Source organism: Erpetoichthys calabaricus, chromosome 5, assembly GCF_900747795.2.
Source record: "Erpetoichthys calabaricus chromosome 5, fErpCal1.3, whole genome shotgun sequence".
Taxonomy (NCBI): Eukaryota; Metazoa; Chordata; class Cladistia; order Polypteriformes; family Polypteridae; genus Erpetoichthys; species Erpetoichthys calabaricus.
Window position 1 is genome coordinate 86,248,575 of NC_041398.2, and position 21,657 is coordinate 86,270,231.

At 40.5% G+C, this 21,657-nt stretch overlaps 1 protein-coding gene across 3 annotated transcripts in view; it reads right to left on the reverse strand.

The window, feature by feature from the left end:
• LOC114652763 (uncharacterized) overlaps nt 1–21,657 on the reverse strand; it is a 363,527-nt gene that overhangs the window by 322,199 nt on the left and 19,671 nt on the right. Inside the window, exons 2-5 of one of the 3 annotated variants that reach the window (XM_051927766.1) lie at nt 16,921–17,046; nt 8,121–8,323; nt 1,062–1,301; nt 351–518 (exon numbers count right to left, since the gene is read on the reverse strand). In XM_051927766.1, coding sequence (XP_051783726.1) covers nt 351–518; nt 1,062–1,301; nt 8,121–8,304 — 592 coding nt within the window. In that variant the 5' untranslated portion in view covers nt 8,305–8,323; nt 16,921–17,046. The remainder of the gene's footprint in view (nt 1–350; nt 519–1,061; nt 1,302–8,120; nt 8,324–16,920; nt 17,047–21,657) is intronic. The other 2 variants (XM_051927768.1, XM_051927767.1) reach the window with 2 other exon arrangements.

A 21,657-nucleotide genomic window follows, 5' to 3' on the forward strand; every position in this document is an offset into this window, starting at 1 on the left:
GTCAGCTTGTAGTTGTATCTTCGATACTGCAAACCTGTGGTTGCCTTGGCAATGGACAAGCAACCTTTAACAGACGTGGCAACCACTCTTTTGCGAGTTGTGGTTCTACGTGTCGTCCCATTGGGAAGGGTCTCAAAAGAGTTCAGAAGTCTCACAGTATATTTTGCATACACGCTAGAATTGTATCTACTTCCAAAATTTGACAGTCTTGGGGAACTAGCTCATAAATATTAATGATCTAATGAGGTCATTTGTACCTGCCTGCCCTTTTAGTTATTGAACATCTCCCACATTAGCTTTGAGGCCATATATTAAATATTTATATATATATATATATATATATATATTACCATTTTGTGACAAAAGGCACACTTTTGTAGAGGATTGTGATTCTTTTATAATCCGTGATATCATTTCCTCTGCATTCTGAAAATCCAACACCTCGGCTAACCTTGAATGTTTCATTCTGCCGAGTTCCTTTTTCAACATTTGCAAGGTATAAAATGCAAGGTCCATTTCTAAATAAAAGATAAATAAAATATTAAGCTGATAAATTTTTATTACAATTTTAATTTGTTCACCTGCTTTTTTGTTCTAAAAATCTAAGTGCTTGAGAGTACAGTACACGATTAAAGCCAAATGTAAAGAGGAATACTTCTATTACTAAAGAGGAATAGTGCCATAACTTAAAATTACTCAAAATATCCAAAACATTTTTCATCTGCATTAAACTTTTCACATACTACTGTTATCAGTGCTTATTAAAAAAACATTTTCATGCTATTCATAAATATGGAAAAACAAACTTTCACTAAACTGTATTCAGATCAAAATGTAAAAATTGGTTTCAAAGAGGTTATCCACTTTTTAATGTGACATTCTTTAGACTTTAATCTACCTCTCCATAAATGTAAAAATAACTTATACAAAGCAACTCATATAATTTTTGAAAGTAACAGAAAATAGAACATTCGTTTTTATACTGGGTTTTTCAAACTCTTACATGCCGTCGTTTTGGAAAGATGATAAAGCAACATGAATAAGATGCATCATAAGCATACCTTGAACTTTAGGCTCTGGATGATGATGTTCTTTTTCTTTTATTTCTTCAATTACACAATTCCCAGCTGGCATTATTGTTTTCATTTCAGACTTCAGCTTTTGTATAACATCAGCCACATTTAATGCAGAGGGCTGTTTTAAAAATTCAGCATCAATGATAATGCTCCCTGAGCGAATTTGTCTTATAAATGCCGAACACAGCCTCAGTACATTTACAAGTGTTTCTTCCAACTGAGCACCTATATAGATAAAAAGGTAAAAAATACACTACATATTTATAACTTGCATGTAGTATTACATGCTATTTTTTTCAAGAGTCTGTGTATAAAAATGTATAAAGGCACCAAGGTCACTTGTTTTGCCAATGCTAACGCTCAATTGAATAGCACCATAAGCATGTGATACATGGCATATTGGACTGTAGAATTTGTGTGAAGGTGGGGATGTACCTTAAAACTTTCAACTGAGTATATGTGAAATAATTGCTATAACTTAATTTGAATCCTTAAAATTACAAAATATGCATAGATTTGTTTACTTGAAAAGAGTACACCATGCAGCTGTAGTGGTGGCATAATTTAACAAAAATTTTATTATTATATGTGTATTTAATTTTTACTATATTATAATTAAGGTCAGCAAGGTAACACAGTGCTAGAGACAGGGGGTTCATGCAAGTGTGGGTTTCCTTCAGGTACTCCAGTTTCCACCCATAGTCCAAAGACATACAGGTGAACTCATGTTGCTAAATTTCCTATAGTGTGTGTGTGTGTGTGTGTGCGTGTGTGTGTGTGTGTGTGTGTGTGTGTGTGTGTGGTCACTCTGGGATGGACTGGTGCACTGTCCTGCTGAGATAGCCTCCTGCTGCCCTGTGACCCACCCATAGGTAATTGAGTGAAGAAAATGGATGGATAGACGGACATATTATAATTTATATGTGCACAAAACACTGCCTTTGTTAACTGGGAAGATTGCTTAAAAAACAATTAAATTAATGAATGTAGTGATTACATTGATAGCCTGCTTGGCATAGACCTGCATTATTGCTTAAACAGGTAATTAGCGGTTAGGGAACTAAAATTACTGACACTTGCTGCTACTGGCTTAGTTTTCATAAATCATATTCTTGAATTGTGAAGGGTTATATAAATTTTTCAGGGTTATATAAATGTTTGACTCCGGTGATCAAACAGTTTGCACAGTGTGCTTTTTATATCAACATCATTGCTTTCGGAAACAAAAAATAATTCTATATTACAAACAATTATTAGTAATTTTGGCCCTTTCACTTGGAGCAAATACATTAACAAGAGGGTGTTTGGATCTGCTGCAGCCGTGATCTCTTTTACATGTAGTCAAAGTGCTTAAAAAAGTTAGATATTTATATGTAAATGTGTAAAATAAAATGTCTTTAAAAGGATATTTTACGATAGCTTTTCGATGGTTAATGCGGGAAAACCGACTGCTGATATGACCTTGAGCTCACTTTCTGTCTTTTCCCTTGTGCTGGAAGCTATCTGTTGTTTTAATCTCAAAAGGGAACAAATGCAGTATGATGTTACTATCACTGCTTGTATGCTGTGTATGGTTCTGTTTGAATAAATGCTTTGAGAATGTTCATGTCTTCACAACAATAAAGCTGATTTTCTCAGAAACCTGGACTCACCTCCTTCTCTCTTGTGCAAGTCTGTGACCCACACATCAAAGTTTATATAGGGTGTTATTGCCACTCAATTTTGACAAATGCTAATAAATAATTTTCTTTCAGATCCACAAGATCACAGTTAAAGAGTTACAAGTTGCTGGCCCTGGCATAAATATCTGCCAAAGGGTTAAAATGCAACTCTGCCTTGAATAAAGCTAGAAAGTGCATTAACAGATTAAGCTATAGATTTTAGCTGGCCTATGTGCTGAAACATTATTTTACTTCAGTGCACTTGTGAGTAATAATGGTGACAAATGACAGGTGCATTTAGAAGAAAATGTATCTGTCCTGCCTGAGGAAATATCGTGGCTCTAAATTTCATCCCAAGGCTAGTCACTGGCATTAATTTCTCCAGTTAACTAGCTTCAAAATACCAAAAGAGCTACTGTATTGCAAAACAGATACATGGGTTATTATGATATTGTCTTGTCCTTTGCTGTTTACTTCCAACAAGCTTCACAAAAATGTGTTTATGCATTGAGCTTGTGCTGTTGTGGAACACCATCTGAAACAGCCACTTTCTCATATTTCAGGTGAATATTCCCACAAAGATGAATCTGGCAAAGGGTGAAAATGCAACTCTATCCAAAATAAAGCTAGCAAGTGCAATTTAATCAACTACTCTATTGAATTTAGCTGGCCTATGTACTGAAATATTTTACTTAAGCACAGCAGCAACAGACATGTTGATTTAGCAGACAATTTATCTGTTCTGTCTGAAGAAATACCTTGGCTCTGTCCTTTTCCCCAAGCCTAGTCAATAGCATGAATTTCTCAGGTTAACCAACTTCACAACCCTAAAAGAACTATTGTCAAACAGCTAAGTAAGTGTAAGTGAGTTACCTACAACACTGTTGGCTTGCCCTGTGCTGTGCTTCCAACATTCTTCCCCTTTGGGTGTTCATGCATTGAGCTTCTTCTTCTTTCAGCTACTTCCGTTAGGGGTTGCCACAGCGGATCATTTTCTTCCATATTTTTCTGTCCTCTGCATCTTGTTCTGTTACACCCATCACCTGCATGTCCTCTCTCACCACATCCATAAACCTTCTCTTAGGCCTTCCTCTTTTTCTCTTGCCTAGCAGCTCTATCTTTAGCATCTTTCTCCCAATATACTCAGCATCTCTCCTCTGCACATGTCCAAACCAACACAATGTCGCCTCTCTGACTTTGTCTCCCAACCGTCCAACTTGAGCTGACCCTCTAATGTACTCATTTCTAATCCTAGCCATCCTCGTCACACCCAGTGCAAATATTAGCATCTTTAACTCTGCTACCTCCAACTCTGTCTCCTGCTTTCTGGCCAGTGCCACCGTCTCCAAACCATATAACATAGCTGGTCTCACTACCATCCTGTAGACCTTCCTTTTCACTCTTACTGATACCCGTCTGTCACAAATCACTCCTGACAACTCTTCTCCACCCATTCCACCCTGCCTGCTCTCTTTTTCACCTCTCTTCCACAATCCCCATTACTCTGTACTGTTGATCCCAAGTATTTAAACTCATTCACCTTCACCAACTCTACTCCTTGCATCCTCACCATTCCACTGACCTCCCTCTCATTTAAACACATGTATTATGTCTTGTTCCTACTGACCTTCATTCCTCTTCTCTCTAGAGCATATCTCCACCTCTCCAGGGTCTCCTCAACCTACTCCCTACTATCGCTACAAATCACAATGTCATCAGCAAAAATCATAGTCCATGGGGACTCCTGTCTAATCTCATCTGTCAACCTGTCCATCACCATTGCAAATAAGAAAGGGCTCAGAGCCGATCCCTGATGTAATCTCACCGCCACCTTGAATGCATCCGTCACTCCTACCGCAAACCTCACCACAGTCACACTTCCCTCGTACATATCCTGTACAACTCTTTACGTACTTCTCTGCCACTCCTGACTTCCTCATACAATACCACAGCTCCTCTCAAGGCATCCTGTCATATGCTTTCTCCAGGTCCACAAAGACGCAATGCAACTACTTCTGGCTTTCTCTATACTTCTCAATCAAAACCCTCAGAGCAAACATTGCATCTGTGGTGCTCTTTCTTGGCATGAAGCCATACTGCTACTCACTAACCATCACTGCACTTCTTGACCTAGCTTCCACTGCTCTCTCCCATAACTTCATGCTGTGGCTCATCAATTTTATCCCCCTGTAGTTACTACTGTCCTGCACATCCCCCTTATTCTTAAATATCGGCACCAGTACACTTCTTCTCCACTCCTCAGTCATCCTTTCATTTTCCAAGATTCCATTAAACAATCTGGTTAAAAACTCCACTGTCATCTCTCCTAAACACCTCCATGCTTCCACAGGTATGTCATCTGGACCAACGGCTTTTCCATTCTTCATCCTCTTCATAGCTGTCCTTACTTCCTCCTTGCTAATCTGTTGCACTTCCTGATTCACTATCTCCACATCATCCAACCTCTTCTCTCTCTCGTTCTCTTCATTCATAAGCTTCTCAAAGTACTCTCTCCATCTGCTCAACACACTCTCCTCGCTTGTGAGTACGTTTCCATCTTTATCCTTTATTACCCTAACCTGCAGCACATCTTTCCCAGGTCGGTCCCTCTGTCTAGCCAATCGGTTCAGGTCCTTTTCTCCCTCCTTAGTGTCCAACCTCTCATACAACTCATCATATTCTTTTTCTTTAGCCTTCGCCACCTCTCTCTTCACCTTGCACCTTATCTCTTTGTACTCTTGTCTACTTTCTGCATCTCTCTGAATATCCCACTTCTTCTTTGCCATCCTCTTCCTCTGTATACTCTCCTGTACTTCCCCATTCCACCACCAGGTTTCCTTTTCCTCCTTCCTCTGTTCAGATGTCACGCCAAGCACCCTTCTTGCTGTCACCCTTACTACATTTGCTGTAGTTTCCCAACTGTCTGGTAATTCTTCACTACTACTAGTGCCTGTCTTACCTTCTCCCTAAACTTAACCTTGCAGTCTTCCTTTTTCAACTTCCACCATTTGATCCTTGGCTCTGCCCTCACTCTCTTCCTCTTCTTGATCTCCAACATCATCCTACAGACCACCATCCTATGCTGCTTAACTGCACTTTCCCCTGCCACCACTTTGCAGTCTTCAATCGCCTTCAGATTGACTCTACTGCATAGGATGTAATCTACCTGTGTGCATCTTCCTCCACTCTTGTTCCTCCCTCTTCTTAAAATATGTATTCACCACAGCCATTTCCATCCTTTTGGCAAAATCCACTATCCTGTCACCTTCTTCATTCCTCTCCTTGACACCATAACAACCCATTACCTCCTCGTCTCCACTGTTCCCTTCACCAACATGTCCTTTGAAATCTGCTCCAATCACCACTTTCTGTCCCTTAGGTACACTGTTCATCACTTCATCCAGCTTACTCCAAAAATATTCTTTCTTATCCATTGCACACCCAACTTGCGGGGCATATGCACTAACAACATTCCTCATCACACCTCCAATTTCCAGCTTCATAATCATTACTCTGTCTGATACTCTTTTCACCTCCAAAACACACTTGACATACTGTTCCTTCAGAATAACCTCTACTCCATTTCTCCTCCTATCCACACCATGATAGAACAATTTGAATCCACCTCTGATCCACCTGGCCTTACTCCCCTTCCATTTAGTCTCCTGAACGCACAATACATCAACCTTCCTTTTCTCCATCATATCTGCTAACTCTCTCCCCTTATCAGTCATACTGTCAACATTCAAAGTTCCTACCCTCAGTTCCACTCTACCTTACTCCTCTCCTCCCGCCTCCGGACACATCTCCTTCCTTCTCTTCTTCTTCTTTGGCCAACAGTAGCCCAATTTCCGCCAGCACCCTGTTGACTAACAATACTTGTGGTGGTCGTTGTTAACCCGGGGCTCGACCAATTTGGTATGAAAATTTGTATTGTTGTCCTTATATTGATTTGGCAAAATTTTACACCGGATGCCCTTCCTGACGTAACCCTCCCCATTTATCCGGGCTTGGGACCGGCACGAAGAAACACACTGGTTTGTGCATCCCCTGTGGCTGGGTTTGTTTGAGCTAGTGCCTGATATTTGAAGGAACCTTGATGTGGTACAGTTACCACCATGATTAACCTACTCAAAAACTGTACAGAGAGACATAACAGGCTGGTGTGTAATGTTGGGGAGGGGAAGGGACAACTTGTCATTTAAGAAAATATAATTTGACTAAAGTTTTTAGTCAATGGTATTGATTAATTGCAGCAGACCTAATCTGCTCAGTCCAGCAGACACTTTCTGTTGCCTAGGATGTGACCCACAACTAAGGCTTGAGTGACAACTCACTTCTGAATTTAGTATCAGGCCATAACAGTGAACAATGCATAACATGTGTGCATGCTGAATTGAGTAAAACCTCGCGGAAGAACAGCAAGGTGAATAAGCTGGATAGACCATATATAAAAGTATCACATCTCATCACTCTCAGAAGATGTAACTTATGCCAGCAACAGAGGATTCCAAAGTAAAACCTCAAAGACTGTAGCTGCTCTGTTACTTTCTCCTTTATTTATTGCAACTACTGTAGAGCATCTCCTGTTTTCCACAGTTGTCAACTCTACATCAGCATTTCACCAATGTTTTCTTGTGTATTGGCAGTCATTCATGGTTTCTCACTAGCAATGAACAACCTGATTTTTTTAAAAACTTATTTCACTTTTGCTACCAATGTTAATCCTCAAACTTCCTCTTACTTTTCTTCATGCCTCTGACTAAAAGATCTCCTACAACCAAGTGATACTGATGCACTTTTCAAGGAATCACATTCACATTTTTCACCATTCCCCAATCAACTTTACTCACTAAATAAATAGTCTACCCCACTCCTTACATCACCAGATTCATATATCATCAATTTATGCTCCTTCCGCTTAAACATTTCAATTTCCATCACATTACCAAACACCAGAACTTGTGGACTCCTTTAAAACTATTAGCACTGATTCATTTTTGCACCTTCACCTCTCCATCTTGTCACCTGTACACCGCAAAAACTTTTTCCTGTCATACTTCCAGTATTATAGGTCAAAATACTTATATTTTCTTCTTTACACCTCCAACTCAACCTCTGACTCTCCTACATCTTGTATCAAAACTGGCATAACCAGAACCCATCAGGCCTGTGACATACAGTAGGGTTAGAATTAAGTTCAACTTGCATGTAGTCAAAGGCAACTAAAATACACCGAACGAGGCATCTGATGTTATAAAAATCTGTTAAATAGTCTATTGAAGATGAAATGAAAACCTGCTTCTTTAACAGGATGCCTTAAGTATTTTAAAACAAAAGATAGATCAAAAAGAAAAAATAAAATAAATACATGATACTGTACCTCTCAGCTCTCTGATAATCTGTAACGATGCTCGTGCAGCTACCAAAGGTGCAATAACATTGCCAACAGTACGTATGAATCCATCACTGATTCTTATTGAGAAACGGTTAGATATTTTCAGTTCACTTTCACCTGGTCTTTTAATCTTTTTGGGTGGAGAAGATTCTTGGTCTTCATGATACATTTTCTCTATTTGATTTCTGCTGAAAGAAACAAATAAGGACACATTATACTAACATTACAATAGCTAAAGGACAAGGTGCATTACTTAACAGACAGAAATGGTAGGATTCCTAAAATATCTCATGTATACAAAAAAAAAAAAACTCATATCATCTGTAGCAGGGTGGTAAGAGCATGCATTGCAGTTTAAATTTATCTTGAGTGTGAACATTTTCAAAAACACAAACAAGATACTCCAAAACAGTTACATAGAATATCTGCAAAATATTACAGTTTACATTAAATCGCAGGGGTTTAACAGAGCCCCGTGACCCTGTGTTCGGATTCAGCGGGTTGGAAAATGGATGGATGGATGGATATTTAACAGAGGCAAAATAGCCTTGGATGAAACTGATTACCTGTAGACAGGACACAATCAAAAACCTTGAATTTATAATCGTCTTTCTTTATATTAACATTTAGGTAATTCAACTCTTAACTTTTCTGTAAAAGAGAGCAACAACAGGAGTTCACTTTCTTCTTCCATCACAGAAAATGACATTTCTCTTTATTTCTGCCAAGTTAATCTTCACAACGTGCAATATTTATTTGCTGATATACTGTACTTAGATTTAAGTACAGATTAAATAATAATAAGATTTTTATATGTGAAATTATCTCTTTGCATACACATAATTAAATAGTTTCAAGACATCTACTTAGAAAAGTTTGGTAAATTCACATTTTGTTTGCTTCCTACTTGGTTTAAGACCTTTGCCTGAATTTTGACAACAGTGTAGTCTAGTGTTTCAGTGTTAAACTGCAATTTCCAAACTGAAGTAACGAAAGAATGAGATCGCAAATACAAGCGGCTGAAATGAGTTTCCTCCGCTGGGTGTCTGGGCTCTCCCTTAAAGATAGGGTGAGAAGCTCAGTCATCCGGGAGGGGCTCAGAGTAGAGCCGCTGCTCCTCCGCATTGAGAGGAGTCAGATGAGGTGGTTCGGGCATCTGATAAGGATGCCTCCTGGACGCCTCCCTGGTGAGGTGTTCCAGGCACGTCCAACCGGGAGGAGGCCCTGGAGAAGACCCAGGACACTCTGGAGGGACTATGTCTCATGGCTAGCCTGCGAACGCCTCGGGATTCTACCAGAAGACCTAGAAGAAGTGGGGAGAGGGAAGTCTGGGCATCTCTGCTCAAGCTGCTGCCCCCGTGACCCGACCTCGGATAAGCGGAAGAGGATGGATGGATGGATGAATTAACGGTACAATGATAAAACTGCACCCAAACCGCAACCTGCAAATAAATGTTGATTGAATCCTCAACCTGAATAAACATTACTGGACCGCTGCTTTTGTCTTGAATCTAGGAACAGGCAGGCTCAATTCTTTTTGATAAGCTTGTAATAGATGTTTAATCTGTGGATCAGAAATATTCAACCTTTATATTTCTCTCAATTTTGGGACTACAGTATATGCTTTTACCCAGGTCCTCTGTGTTGATTTTGAAAATATCTCATAAATTTAAAATATATTCTACTGTTGCCATTCAATATATACACTGCACCAACAATTTCCAAATGAAATAAAGATTCCATATATAACTTCAAAATTATTGATCGTGGATAACAGAATAAGCTTAACTATCTTGCATTATATCTGGAAACAGTGTTCCTCCTCTGTCTTTGAGCTTGTTTTCTTATTGTTTGCATAAACACTACCCTATGGCATACTCTAACAAACTTTATTCCCATATTAAACATTTTTTCCCCTCTGTGGTAGTCTTTTTTTCTTGAAACAATAATAATTCAGGATGCACAAAAATATATTAGTGGGAGGTTTAGATGTGCAATTACACATTACTCTTTATAAATAATGTAATTCTGGCTTTTCAGCAGTCATCAGACAAACATCTCAAAGGAACAATCCATCCAAAACTGGTACAATTTGTGTTGATTAGTCACTCCATGTTATTGGCAGTGATTCATCTGTTAAACATTATGAGTGTTTAAGGAAAGTGAGTAAAAACCTTATAAGATGGAAAGTATGCCTTACATTTGAACATTTCTGAGATATCAAGTTGTAGGTCAATTTCCAGTGGGTTCCAACTGCTGTTGAATAAGCCTAAAGTACTACAGACAGGACCTACTGCTATGAACATAAATGAAACCACCAATGAATAAGGGGGGAGAGGCAGTTCTTTGGTATAAAATCTCAATCTTTTTGAACGTGCTTCACTGTTGTGCAACAGAGGATTTTTCAGAAATGGTTATTTTTGATAAAATATTGTTAAAGCCATGTGTTTGGGATGTTGTGAACATATGACTTGATACATGGCAGTACAAGTAATTTGAGACTTTCTTCATGGATGTCTAATATTGTTTATTGTTCTTGTGTGTCCTCTTTGAAGCCATTCATCTGAGGAATTTGTATCTTTGTTCTCCATGAACTTATGAGATGAAACATTTTTCTTAGCCATCCTAGTGTGTGCTAGGCAAAAATCAGCCGTGGCAGTACAGCAAAGGTAATACAAAAATGAAATTATAATTATAGTTAAAAGCATACTTCATTAGCTCTGTATCTATTTTGTGACTGTCATAATGAAGCATTTCTTGCAATATGCTATATTTAAATTACTAATAATGGCAAAAAGCCCTCACATATCAAACTTAACCTGAGAAGAACAATCAATTATTTGATATTTTAAAGTCACTCATTTTAACATATATATCTTTAAACGTCCAAGTCCTGCTTACTTATCTGAACTTATTATTACTTTCAAACCAGAATGCACATAAAAATCTGATGCTGGCCTGCTTATGATTCCAAGGATTCATAAAATAACAATGTGAGGTTGAGTTTTTGGTTTCAGGGCTCCAAAGCTGTGGAATGGTCTGCCTGCTTCTTTAAGAGATGCTCGTTGGAGCTGGGGAGTCCTCTACAGCGCATCTTCAACCTGAGCCTGGAACAGGGGAGAGTCCCGAGGCTTTGGAAAACATCTTGCATCACCCCAGTCCCAAAGGTGTCATGTCCTAGTGATCTGAATGACTTCCGGGCTGTCGCTCTGACGTTGCATGTGATGAAGACCATGGAGCGACTGCTGCTTCACCACCTGAGGTCACAGGTCCACCACGCCCTCAACCCTCTGCAGTTCGCATACCAGGAGAAGGTGGGAGCGGAGGATGCCATCATCTATATGCTACACCGATCCCTCTCCCACTTGGACAGAGGCAGTGGTGCCGTAAGAATTATGTTCCTGGACTTCTCTAGCGCCTTCAACACCATCCAACCTCTGTTCCTTAGGGACAAGCTGACAGAGATGGGAGTAGATTCATACCTGGTGGCATGTATCATGGACTATCTTAAAGACAGACCTCAGTATGTGCATCTCGGGAACTGCAGGTCTGACATTGTGGTCAGCAACACAGGAGCACGCAGGGGACTGTACTTTCTCCGGTCCTGTTCAGTCTATATACATCGGACTTCCAATACAACTCAGAGTCCTGCCACGTGCAAAAGTTCGCTGACGACACTGCTATCATGGACTCCATCAGGAGTGGGCAGGAGGAGGAGTATAGGAACCTAATCAAGGACTTTGTTAAATGGTGCAACTCAAACCACCTACAACTGAACACCAGCAAAACCAAGGAGCTGGTGGTGGATTTTAGGAGGACCAAGCCCCACATGGACCCCGTGATCATCAGAGGTGACTGTGTGTAGAGGATGCAGACCTATAAATACCTGGGAGTGCAGCTGGATGATAAATTGGACTGGACTGCCAATACTGATGCTCTGTGTAAGAAAGGACAGAGCCGACTATACTTCCTTAGAAGGCTGGCGTCCTTCAACATCTGCAATAAGATGCTGCAGATGTTCTATCAGACGGTTGTGGTGAGCACCCTCTTCTACACGGTGGTAAGCTGGGGAGGCAGTATAAAGAAGAGGGACGCCTCACGCCTGGACAAACTGGTGAGGGAGGCAGGCTCTATTGTAGGCACGGAGCTGGACAGTTTGACATCCGTGGCAGAGCGACGGGCACTGAGCAGGCTCCTGTCAATAATGGAGAATCCACTGCATCCACTAAACAGTATCATCTCCAAACAGAGGAGCAGCTTCAGCGACAGACTGCTGTCGTGGCAGAGCGACGGGCACTGAGCAGGCTCATGTCAATAATGGAGAATCTACTGCATCCACTAAACAGTATCATCTCCAAACAGAGGAGCAGCTTCAGCAACAGACTGCTGTCAATGTCCTGCTCCACTGACAGACTGAGGAGATCATTTTTCCCGCCCACACTATGCGACTCTTCAATTCCACCCGGTCTGTCTGTATACCTGCATTGTTATCACTCTTTAATTTAATATTTTTCTTCATCAGTATGCTGCTGCTGGAGTATGTGAATTTTCCCTTGGGATTAATAAAGTGTCTGTCTGTCTGTCTGTCTGTCTGTCTGTCTGTCTGTCTGTCTGTCTGTCTGTCTGTCTATCTATCTATGTCAGCTTTTAAATCCCAGCTGAAGACTCACTACTTCAGTTTAGCATACTCTGATGAGAGCTGCTGACTGTGCATACTGCATCTCTGTTGTCAGTCATTAGCACTAAAAAATAAGTAATATGATAATTATAATTTGTTACTAACCCTTACCTACACTGTTTCTTTTCTTGGTACTCAAATGTGGCATTTGGTGCTACTGCTCTACTGCCAAGTGGTTTGCCTGTTTATGGAAAAGTAATTTCTAATAAAGGAGCACTGGAATCATCGGGTTGAAGGGTCCATTCATCAAATTAGCAGGTCCAACACTGACTCAGCTATGGAATGGCCAATAGGGGAGAGGCAGCTTGTTGGCCAAGGTCTCCAGAACTCTGAACAAACCTGTATCCTCATATGTAATACTACTGTATTTAGTGAGTGATATCATCTATTCTTACATTTTTCTTTGTAGCCTGTACTGTTACTATTGTACTATTGTATTGTATTCTAGAGATGGCAATGATAGGTTGGCCATCAAACTCTGTGAAGAGGATTACTTGTGTTCTGTTTTGTGTAACCACTGCACATCCAACCTACCTGGAAGGGGGTCTGTCTCTGAATTGCCTTTCCCAAGATTTCTTCCATTTTTTCCCTACAAGGGTTTGTTTTTTTTTTAGTTTTTTTTCTTGTATTCTTAGGGGCTCAAGGCTAGGGGGTTGTCAAAAAACAGCCCACTGCAGCACTCCTTGTGTGATTTTGGGCTATACAAAACAATAAATTGTTGTTGTTCTTGTAGATAGCAAGTAATAAGTATCAATAATTATAGTAAGGAGTGCCTGGCCAAATATTTGTCTTTTCTGCTTGTGAATACAATGAAGTGCATTTCATTCCCTTTCCACATCAAAAATGCAGTGTTAAGAGCCATGTATGTCTTCTATCATTGACTAAAACTAGAACAAAGAAAAAGACATTACAGAAAAAAATGTGTTTGTGTTGTATTATATTTCTGCACAGACCTGACTCACATTTTTTAAATTGTGGAACACACCTGGACCCACAAAAAAAGACCAAAAGTCACCCACTATTGGCATTTTATAGGTAAATGACCTGATGCATGAATTTAAAATTTCTCATGACACCAAATTTCCACAAGTTAACAGCAATTTCCCACTGTCCTGCATTGCAGGTACATTCTAGTTCTTGATTGTGTACTCATTCATTGTTACGGTATGGGGAAATTATTAAAAAAAATAACAAATGAAGAAATAGGAGAACTTGCACAGACAAAATGTCCATTTCTGTAAAATCAAAAAATCATCAATGACACAAACAAAAAACATGTGCAAAGATAACTTTCAAGAAAGTTGGCTAAAATGTATCCATGGCGTAAAATGAAAAATTAAGAAAAGTGTTGTTTATTTTCAAGTTTTGGTTCTTGAAGGAGGGCGGTGCACTGGTAGTGCTGCATGTCTCGCAGTTAGGAGACCTAGGTTCACTTCCCAGGTCCTCCTTGCGTGGAGTTTGCATGTTCTCCCTGTGTCTGAGTGGGTTTCTTCCCACAGTCCAAAGACATGCAGGTTAGGTGCATTGGTAATCCTAAATTGTCCCTACTGTGTGCTTGGTGTGTGGGTGTGTGTGTGTGTACGCCCTGCGGTGGGCTGGCACCCTGCCCGGGATTTGTTTCCTGCCTTGCTCCCTGTGTTGGCTGGGATTGGCTCCAGCAGACCCCCATGACCCTGTAGTTAGGATATAGTGGGTTGGATAATGGATGGATGGATGGATAATGGATGGATGGATGGGTTCTTGAAGGAAATGGAATGTCTTCTTTCAAAAAATGTATAGACAAAAGAACCTACAGAAGTGAAAAATATTTATTGGAAATATACCAAGCCATTACTTAGAAAATGTTTTAAGAACAACTCCATGATTTACATGACAATGGATAGATGCCAACAGTAATATCAACAGCAAACAACTAATTTCTTACATAAGGTACTGTATATAGAGAGGAACAATGTTCTGAAGTTTTTTGCTGTTTTTAAATAAAAAATGCCAAGCACACAGTGACAAAACAAAAATTTGCACAAACTAGTATTAATTTGTACAGGTGGAGCTACTGTTATGGCAGAATTTTGCAAGTTGCCTGTCATGAAAGACTTCAGCCCAGAATAGGAGTGTGCAGCACAGCTAACTTTCTCTTTGCTCTAGGGATGCAGGCAGATCTCCACAACAAGGGCTTCATATATTAAACTTGATTCTTTCCAGAAACATTTGTAAGCCACTTCTTACATAAAATTAGGAATTTTAAAAACACAAACTTGCTGTGAAAATTTTCTTAAAGTTACAGAAACTTTTCATTATCTGTAAGTCCTATGCGGACTTTATTGGTTTTGGGATTTTAGCAACTCCAGAGACCAGGACAATGAGGTAAACAGAAAATCTCATTTCATTGCACATTTCAATGACGCATCAATCCCATTTCAATGTTCTTGAACTAATTCTATCACAACTAATTGATACATTCTCTCAATATAGCTGTCTTCTACATTTGTAACAGCATTAAGCATGTGCATTACGTGTTAATTGCCTTAGTGTGTAGCCAATCTATTCATCTATAAGCAAGGCGATGCTGTACAACATAAGTGCTAATGGCAGCATTACCATCAAATACCATTAAAGAAAGGAATCGTGGATTCAGCTGGGCCTGGTCACAAAAAACGTAAATCAGACACATTTGAGCACCACATGTTAGTTGTATATTAATTGAATGAAAGCTTTTTTTGTTTACAAAAGCAAATTCATTCTGTGTTGGTGCCTTAATTGCAATATGTGTATAGTCAATTTTGCTGATTACTTTATGACAATATGGCTCTGAGGCTAGGGATCTGCACTGACAATCGGAAGGTTGCCCGTTCAAATCTCGTAAATGCCAAAAGGGACTCTGCTCTGTTGGGCCCTTGAGCAAGGCCCTTAACCTGCAATTGCCGAGCGCTTTGAGTAGTGAGAAAAGTGCTAGATAAATACAAAGAATTATTATTATTATTAATCAGCAATCAATGCAAATTGTATTTTGATCTTGACTTTCTCATGCTGACTGTAAGGAATGTACAGTATCTGGGTAGCATCACTTCCCTGTTTTACTGGCAGATAGTGGATGCATACTGGAACATCTTGCTCTTTCCTTGCATGAATTTAAAACACAAACAAAGTAAGTCCTGCTATCCGGAGTACTTATGTATTTTATAATGCATTGCCAAGAGTAAATAGGCAGAAACGGGAGTAAACTGGCATTTATTGAATCCTACTTCAAGTCAGTGACTGGTTTTAAAAGTTCCCCACATCAACCACTGGGAGATAGACACATTGCATGGTGAGCCTGTAAGCTTGCAGTTGACCCGGCAGACATTAGTTGACATGGAACAGACATTAGTTGGTTAATAACACTAAAAAGTTACACTTAATGGTCAAGTCAAATTCAAATGTCACAAACTAATGCTACTTTAAATTTGCAAATCTGTCCTCCTTTTTTACTTATTTTTTCACCCCAACTTTAAGAATACCTTTGTGAAATCAGACTTATCAGAGTAGTAGTAATCTATTATTAAAAACTCCGGTAAAACACCCTTTGTCCTGTTTTTGTCAAGGTTTGTCATATAACTAATGACATTTAGTTATTGTTTATGCCTGCTGGGATGGGTGATTGTTCAGGGTCATCCCAATTAAAAAAAAAAAAAAAAAAGTTACACTGTAATTTTCATGTCCCTTATGAAAAGATAACTGAGGGTGTTGCACTATATTGTCCGGTGTAAACAAATCTCTCAAATCAAATGATATTTGTCACATACAAATTATACATGCAGTGCAATACTGTATGTAGTGAAATACTAAGTTGCTCAAATCCAATAACTATGCCTTTAGAAACAAAATAAAGGGACAATAACGATAATATATGACTATAAATATCAAAAATCATTAATAGATAGATACTGTAGATAGAATAATAAATATGTGATAAATATTAACTAAATAACTTAATGTGAGAGAGATAAGAACAGGGCATCATGAACAGTTTTTCTTGACACATTTCTTCACTTAATATGCAGATGGACTGTGGGAAAAAACTCCTCCTATGTCTCTCTGAATTGGACTTTAGGCAGTGGTAGCATTTACCTAATTGCAGCACAGGGTCCTTTGCCCAGGTCTGATATCGTTTGGTGTAGATGTCCTGGAGGTTAGTGAGTGCATACCCAGTGATGTGTTTTGCTGACTGTACCACTCTCTGTAAAGCTTTGCGGTCTGTGAGAGAATAATTTTAAGGTAACATAGCATTCATCTTAAAGAAATAGCATAAAGGGTTTTGAAATGTCAGAAAGCTGTTCAAGCATATCAGGAAACCAGATGAAGGCCAAGTGAACAACAGAGACAAAGATGTAATACAGAAAATGTGCTGAAAGATGACTGAAAAGTCAGCAGATGTCATGTGAACAACCAGAATGGACAGTTGTTACATACACAGAAATTTCAATGGTGGTGGCTCAACCCAAAGGGTATAAGAAGAATAAAACTATAGACTTTTATTTTATATAGATTATTTGGGAGTAAACCAACAAACCAACCAGAGTAAATGTATGCATTGATTGACACTGTTATATACTGTAAATTCAGTTGCTTATAAAATAGACCTATACCCTTAATATTTGGACCATTCTGATCATCCTGTAACACACTTCTATGAAAGAGTGCTCCCTGTTTAGTATTTGCTGAAGAGTAATAATAAATGACACAATGAACAACTTTTATTCTGCCTTTACTGACTCAAAAAGGTTTTATCAGACCTTTCCAGTTAGAGGATAGGTTTCTTTCTTTAATTAAGATGTTGCTGCCTCAGTTTCTGCTGTATGTTATTCGCAAACCAGATAGTAATATTTCCTGTCAGGATAATTTCAATGATGGATCTATAGAAATTCTTTAGTAATTGGGAGGGCATCCTGAACTCCCTGAGGTGTCTGAGGTTGGTAAAGATGTTGTTATGGCTTCATTACTAAGGTGATTACATATGCCTGTGAATAGCAGCAGTAGTTCTTTGGGAGTTATGGCAAAAAAAAGTACTGGTTGAAAACCTAAACACGATGACTGTGCATACTTTTCCTGCCAAAGTATCAAGGGTATTAACAACTACAAGAAGAGGATGGGTCTGACTGCAGCCTGCAACGCCTATGACGCCTATCACATAACGCCCAGTTTTTATAAGTATATTCATGTTACCAGTCAAAGGTTTGAATACACATATTGTAGAAGATCACTTTTGTCAAGCTGACTTGCACACTCAGCAAAACTCAACTTTAATTTAACAAAGGCATCTGTCTTCTCACAAAAGTGTGAAAATTAATGTGTCCCAGTTTGACGTAACTCATTTATGCCAGTGCAGGTGCAAAAGGCGGAGTAGTTATTTTTTCAAGTAATGGATCACTTGTAGGGCGGCACGGTGGCGCAGTGGGTAGCGCTGCTGCCTCGCAGTTGGGAGACCTGGGGACCCGGGTTCGCTTCCCGGGTCCTCCCTGCGTGGAGTTTGCATGTTCTCCCCGTGTCTGCGTGGGTTTCCTCCGGGTGCTCCGGTTTCCTCCCACAGTCCAAAGACATGCAGGTTAGGTGGATTGGCGATTCTAAATTGGCCCTAGTGTGTGCTTGGTGTGTGGGTGTGTTTGTGTGTGTCCTGCGGTGGGTTGGCACCCTGCCCAGGATTGTTTCCTGCCTTGTGCCCTGTGTTGGCTGGGATTGGCTCCAGCAGACCCCCGTGACCCTGTGTTCGGATTCAGCGGGTTAGAAAATGGATGGATGGATGGATCACTTGTAATGAATAGAAGAGTACCTGATTTTTTACATGATAAATCTGTTCAAGTTATGTTTTTTTCATATACATGTTAATTAAGAGCAAAATGCTGTAATATATTAAACAAAAAAAAAACTTAATTTGACTAAGTAAATCTATAAAATGTAATCTTGGTCTATTCATTTAACAGGTTTACCATTTAAATAAGCTCACGGTTAAAGATTTTAGATAAACCCAACTCTACTGAAAATGGTGTTTGGCTTCATTTCTGTTATTTGGGGACAGGATATGACATTTCTTATCAAATCAACATATTTCATTAAAACACTAGAACCTTTTTGTTGCAATGTTCTGAAACTTTGCAAGATGCTTTACCAGTTATTTTAACAAATGCCTCTTTCTTCTGCATTAAAGATGGACTGTGGGTCCCTCACAAACATTTCTCCCAGGCATCTTGTAAACTATGCAGTTCTGTAATTATGATAAAATGATGGAAGTCTGTAGTAAATGTAAGGCTTAATCATCACTGGCAGCAGCTCAAAGTGGGGTGCCACCATTGAGAGAGACGTGGAGAGAGCAAACCAGATGAACAACTTTTTTAACAGGTTTGACCACCCTAACCCACTCTCACCTCAGAGTACTGCACCCTCTACCCATCCTTCTGCTGATACCAGCATAGGAGAGAGTTTCCCCCCACCCACAATTACAGCAGCCCAGGTAAGCAGAGAGCGGAGGAGACTTCGTGCCAGCAAAGCAGTGGGTCCAGATGGAGTATCGCCACGACTGCTGAAGGCCTGTGCGCTGGAGCTGGGGAGTCCTATACAGCGCATCTTCAACCTGAGCCTGAAACAGGGGAGAGTCCCGAGGCTTTGGAAAACATCTTGTATCACCCCAGTCCCAAAGATATCACGTCCTAGTGAGCTGAATGACTTCCGGCCTGTCACTCTGACATCACATGTGATGAAGACCATGGAGCAGCTGCTGCTTCACCACCTGAGGCCACAGGTCTGCCATGTCCTCGACCCTCTGCAGTTTGCATACCAGGAGAAGGTGGGAGCGGAGGATGCCATCATCTATATGCTACACTGATCCCTCTCCCACTTGGACAGAGGCAGTGGTGCAGTAAGAATTATGTTTCTGGACTTCTCTAGCACCTTCAACACCATCCAACCTCTGCTCCTTAGGGACAAGCTGACAGAGATGGGAGTAGATTCATACCTGGTGGCATGGATCATGGACTATCTTACAGACAGAACTCAGTATGTGCTTCTCGGGAACTGCAGGTCTGACATTGTGGTCAGCAACACAGGAGCGCCGCAGGGGACTGTACTTTCTCCGGTCCTGTTCAGCCTATATACATCGGACTTCCAATACAACTCAGAGTCCTACCATGCGCAAAAGTTCACTGATGATACTGCTATCATGGGCTGCATCAGGAGTGAGCAGGAGGAGGAGTATAGGAACCTCATCAAGGACTTTGTTAAATGGTGCGACTCAAACCACCTACACCTGAACACCAGCAAAACCAAGGAGCTGGTGGTGGATTTTAGGAGGACCAGGCCCCTCATGGACCCCGTGATCATCAGAGGTGACTGTGTCTAGAGGGTGCAGACCTATAAATACCTGGGAGTGCAGCTGGATGATAAATTGGACTGGACTGCCAATACTGATGCTCTGTGTAAGAAAGGACAGAGCCGGTTATACTTCCTTAGAAAGCTGGCGTCCTTCAACATCTGCAATAAGATGCTGCAGATGTTCTATCAGACGATTGTGGCGAGCGCCCTCTTCTACGGGGTGGTGTGCTGGGGAGGCAGCATTAAGAAGAAGGATGCCTCATGCCTGGACAAACTGGTGAGGAAGGCAGACTCTATTGTTGGCATGGAGCTGGACAGCTTGACATCTGTGGCAGAGCGATGGGCGCTCAGCAGGCTCCTATCAATTATGGAGAATCCACTGCATCCACTAAACAGTATCATCTCCAGACAGAAGAGCAGCTTCAGCGACAGACTGCTGTCACTGTCCTGCTCCACTGACAGACTGAGGAGATCATTGATCCCCCAAACTATGCGACTCTTCAATTCCACCCAGGGGGGTAACATTGTTCAAAGTTATTGTCTGTTTTTACCTGCACTTTTATTACTCTTTAATTTAATATTGTTTTTTTGTATCAGTATGCTGCTGCTGGAGTATGTGAATTTACCCTTGGGATTAATAAAGTATCTATCTATCTATCTATCTATCTATCTATCTATCTATCTATCTATCTATCTATCTATCTATCTATCTATCTATCTATCTATCTATCTGTATAATTTAAATGTTAATTTGCTTTCAGGATTATAGCCAACTTTGTAGCCATTTTGAATACTTTATTTGTTAATGTAGCCAACTATCAAGGTGTAAATTTCCATGCCGAAACTGTAACTGTTATTTCAGGTTTCTATTTTCCCTTTTCCCATTAATGTGATTCATACATTGTGGCTAATCCTAAATGTATTTTTCCATCCATCCATCCATCCATCCATCCATCCATCCTCTTCCGCTTATCCGAGGTCGGGTCGTGGGGGCAGCAGCTTGAGCAGAGATGCCCAGACTTCCCTCTCCCCGGCCACTTCTTCTAGCTCTTCCGGGAGAATCCCGAGGCGTTCCCAGGCCAGCCAGGAGACATAGTCCCTCCAGCGTGTCCTGGGTCTTCCCCGGGGCCTCCTCCTGGTTAGACGTGCCCAGAACACCTCACCAGGGAGGCGTCCAGGAGGCATCCTGATCAAATACCCGAGCCACCTCATCTGACTCCTCTCGATGCGGAGGAGCAGCGGCTCTACTCTGAGCCCCTCCTGGATGACTGAGCTTCTCACCCTATCTTTAAAGGAGAGCCCAGACACCCTGCAGAGGAAACTCATTTTAGCCGCTTGTATTCATGATCTCGTTCTTTCGGTCACTACCCATAGCTCATGACCATAGGTGAGGGTAGGAACATAGATCGACTAGTAAATTGAGAGCTTTCCCTTACGGCTCAGCTCCTTTTTCACCACGACAGACCGATGCAGAGCCCGCATCACTGCAGACGCCGCACCGAT